This window comes from Chrysemys picta, chromosome 1 (assembly GCF_011386835.1).
Source record: "Chrysemys picta bellii isolate R12L10 chromosome 1, ASM1138683v2, whole genome shotgun sequence".
Lineage (NCBI taxonomy): Eukaryota > Metazoa > Chordata > Testudines > Emydidae > Chrysemys > Chrysemys picta.
Genome location: NC_088791.1, coordinates 161,101,862 through 161,105,922, shown reverse-complemented (window position 1 = coordinate 161,105,922; position 4,061 = coordinate 161,101,862). Strand labels below are relative to the sequence as shown.

Below are 4,061 nucleotides of genomic sequence, written 5' to 3'. Positions count from 1 at the left end.
TGTACAAGGTGAACTTTTATTTATTTATTTATTTATTTTTGAAATGCTTCAAAATGGCCAACTTATTTAAATTTAGCAATTTTATGTAGGATATTTTCTTTCCCAACACACATTTCAAAAAGATCTTTACCCCCTGAATTTTAGGGGAAAATTGCCTTAGTGATGTGAAGTGAGATATGAATGCAACTCAGCTGTTATGCAGGCTTACTAGAGGATTGATCAATGGTGTGTGAATGAAGGATTTAAATGTCAAAAAGGCTTAAGAAGTGCCCTCTATGGACTACTGCATAATTAACTTGCAATTTCAAAATTGGTATCTATAGCAAAATGTGTTAAAGAGCCCAGCCTACTGAGGATATGATACATATACCAAAAATGCACATTATGTAGGAACACATATTATACACACAGGCCTGGTCTACACTAGGCGTTTATGTCGAAGTTAGCGCCGTTACATCGAATTAACCCTGCACCCGTCCACACTGCGATGCTATTTAGTTTGACAGAGAGGTCTCTTTAATTCGACTTCTGTACTCCTCCCCGACGAGGGGAGTAGCGTTAAATTCGACATGGCCATGTCGAATTAGGCTAGGTGTGGATGGAAATCGACGCTAATAGCTCCGGGAGCTATCCCACAGTGCACCACTCTGTTGACGCTCTGGACAGCAGTGCGAGCTCGGATGCTCTGACCAGCCACACAGGAAAAGCCCCGGGAAAATTTGAATTGGAATTCCTTTTCCTGTCTGGCCAGTTTGAATCTCATTTCCTGTCTGGACATCGTGGCGAGCACAGCAGCACTGGCAACGATGCAGAGCTCTCCAGCAGTGATGGCCGTGCAGTCTGTGAATAGAAAGAGGGCCCCAGCATGGACTGATCGGGAAGTCTTGGATCTCATCGCTGTGTGGGGCGATGAGTCCGTGCTTTCCGAGCTGCGATCCAAAAGAAGGAATGCAAAGATCTACGAGAAGATCTCTAAAGCCATGGCAGAGAGAGGATACAGCCGGGATGCAACGCAGTGCCGCGTGAAAATCAAGGAGCTGAGACAAGGCTACCAGAAGACCAAAGAGGCAAACGGACGCTCCGGATCCCATCCCCAGACATCCCGTTTCTACGAGGCACTGCATTCCATCCTCGGTGCGGCCGCCACCACTACCCCACCAGTGACCGTGGACTCTGAGGATGGGATAGTGTCCACGGCCGGTTCCTCCGACATGTTAGGGGACGGGGAAGATGAGGAAGGAGATGAGGAGGGCGAGGCAGTCGGCAGCGCTCACAACGCTGGTTTCCCCGACAGCCAGGATCTCTTCATCACCCTTACAGAGATCCCCTACGAAGCGTCCCCAGCCGTTACCCCGGACACAGAATCTGGTGAAGGATCAGCCAGTAAGTGTTGTAAACATCTAAACATTTATTTTTAACAAAACAGGAATATTAACAATTAAAAGAATGGGTTGTTCATGATTAGTGTGCCCTATGCGCTTAACGGCTTAGTCATGGGCAGTGCAAGTTTTGAAAAAAAATCTAGCAATGTCCGGTTTTCAGTGATTGTCCTGCACAAGCCGCTCTACTGTTTATTCCCTGCTACTGCAGCTACAGTAAAATGCGGTCTATATGTCCGGGGATAGAGCAGTAATCCTCCTGGGATATCTCGATGAAGCTCTCCTGGAGGTAATTTGAAAGCCGTTGCATGAGGTTCCTGGGAGAGCGGCCTTATTGGGTCCTCCAAAGTACGACACGTTGCCGCGCCACGAGACTATCACGTACTCGGGAATCATTGCTCTGCATAGCAGGGCGGCATACGGCCCTGGTCTTTGGAGGCTTTCCCGGAGCATTCTCTGTCTGTCGCTCTCAGAGATCCTCATCAGGGTGATGTCGCCCATGGTGACCTGCTTTTAATTAGGTAGGGGAATGTTAGTGTTGGGACTGCTTTCCCGTTCCTTGACAGAACTGTAACCGCTGGTTTGTAGCCACGCGGTGGAGGCGGGAGAGGGGCAGCCGAAAGGGATCGTTCCCGGGGTCAGCCGCGAGGGGGTGGGACAGGGGCAGAGTTCCCGCTTGCCGGATTGCTGGCTGCAGGAACTGACATAGCTTTAAATGTGAAATGAGGCCAGTGGTAATATAAAAGTTTTAAACTGCCACAAGTGTACGGCTTACCATGTCTGCCTGCAACAGAAATTCCGTTGTGCTGCCCCGCTTCTCAAATGTGCTGTGCAAGACCCCAGGCACTGAATGCGAAGGCCGAAAATTCGACCTTGTGCTGAGTGCGCATGTGATAGGTGCTGTGCATGGTCTTGTTCACAGAGAAAGACTATGTTCTTTGTTCACAACTACATTTTTCTTTCTGAGGAATTCACTCCCTTTTTCCCATTTCCACAGCCCCATCTGCGACTGTCTCACAACCTAGCCTGGAATCACACTCCCAGAGGCTAGCGCGGATTAGGCGTAGGAAGAGGAGGACACGGGAGGACATGTTCTCTGAGCTTATGGCCTGTTCCCAAGCCCAGGCAGCACAGCAGACCCAGTGGCGGGAGAACTTGACCCGAATGCACCAAGCCAACATGGATCGGGAGGAGAGGTGGCGGCAGGAAGACCAGCAGGCGACTCAAACGCTGCTTGGACTACTGAGGGAGCAAATGGACACGCTCCGGCGCCTTGTGGATGTTCTGCAGGAACGGAGGCAGGAGGACAGAGCCCCGCTGCAGTCCATCTCTAACCGCCCTCCCCTGCCACCAAGTCCCATACCCACCTCACCCAAAGTGCAAAGAAGGAGAGGCGGCAGAGTCCCTGCTAAGTCTCACTCCACCCCTGCAGAGAGCTCTAGTAGCAGAAGGCTCTCATTTCCCAAAATTTGAAAAGTTCTTTCCTTCCCGCCTGACACAAGCCCCCGTCCAAGTTTCACCTCCCAATGCCATGTGTAGTTGATAATAAAAAATACGTTTCTGTAAACTACTGTTTCAATCATGTTCTTTTGGAGGAGGATGGGAAAGGGGGTTGGTAATTGGACAGGACAGTCACCTTTGGCAGGGTACATAGTCGGGGGCAGGCACAGCAGCAGGGCACATACACAGTGCAGTGATGCAGTGACTAGTTACCCTGGTTAGTCTGGGAGGTTGTTTTCATGTTATGTGGTGGGTGGTGGGTTGCTCTGTGACTTTGTGGCAGGGGAGGGCAGTTACAGATCTTAAGCGGCGGTCCTTAGGCAGGATCACAGAGCCACAAGCAGGGGATCTGTAACCGTCCTCCCCCTGCCACAAAGTCACATAGACCCCCCCCATACACACAGTCCCGATCAGGAGGGGTGACAGGCTCCGTTGAAACAACCATCCCACCGCAGCGGAGCCTGTCAATCCTTGAGTTTAGAAGCTGCATTCGCGTCACTACACTACACCCGCTCCGCACCACAGTCTGCGTCCCAGTTTTAAAAAATTCCTGCGAAAACAGTATTAAAGAAAACAGTGTGCTTTAACAAAGCTGAACTATTTTTATTTCGAAACGTGTGTTGGAAGGGGGGTGAAGGGGGTATGTAACTGGATAGGATAGTCAACATTAACTGGGTAAAGAAACGGGGGCAGGTTTAGCTTCTCAGTACACAAACTTTAAAGTCACAGGTTACCCTGCTCACTCAGGAACTTTGCTTTCAAAGCCTCCCGGATGCACAGCGCTTCCCGCTGGTCTCTTCTAATCGCCCGGCTGTCTGGCTGTGAGTAATCAGCAGCCAGGCTATTTTCCTCAACCTCCCACCCCGCCATAAAGGTCTCCCCCTTGCTCTCACAGAGATTGTGGAGCACACAGCAAGCTGCTATAACAATGGGGATATTGGTTTCGCTGAGATCACAGCGAGTCAGTAAGCTTCTCCATCTCCCCTTGAGACGGCCAAAAGCACACTCCACCACCATTCTGCACTTGCTCAGCCGGTAGTTGAAGAGTTCTTTTTCAGTGTCCAGGGCGCCAGTATAGGGCTTCATGAGCCAGGGCATTAGCGGGTAGGCTGGGTCCCCGAGGATGACTATAGGCATCTCCACATCCCCAACAGTTATTTTGTGGTCCGGGAAGTAAATACC

General features: G+C 50.5%; 1 protein-coding gene across 1 annotated transcript; it reads left to right on the top strand.

Annotated features, from left to right (window-relative positions):
• The first annotated feature begins 491 nt into the window (after positions 1–491).
• On the top strand, positions 492–2,852 carry LOC135976787 (uncharacterized). Its single transcript, XM_065574240.1, has 2 exons — positions 492–1,383; positions 2,377–2,852. The coding sequence occupies exons 1-2, from the start codon at positions 807–809 to the stop codon at positions 2,850–2,852; spliced, it is 1,053 nt and encodes a 350-aa protein (XP_065430312.1). The 5' UTR covers positions 492–806.
• Positions 2,853–4,061: the final 1,209 nt, after the last annotated feature.

Coding starts and splice junctions, on each gene's coding strand:
- LOC135976787 (XM_065574240.1), top strand. CDS start 807: ATGCAGAGCTCTCCAGCAGTGATGGCCGTGCAGTCTGTGAATAGAAAG. Junction 1,384..2,376: donor ATCTGGTGAAGGATCAGCCA/GTAAGTGTTGTA, acceptor CCATTTCCACAG/CCCCATCTGCGACTGTCTCA.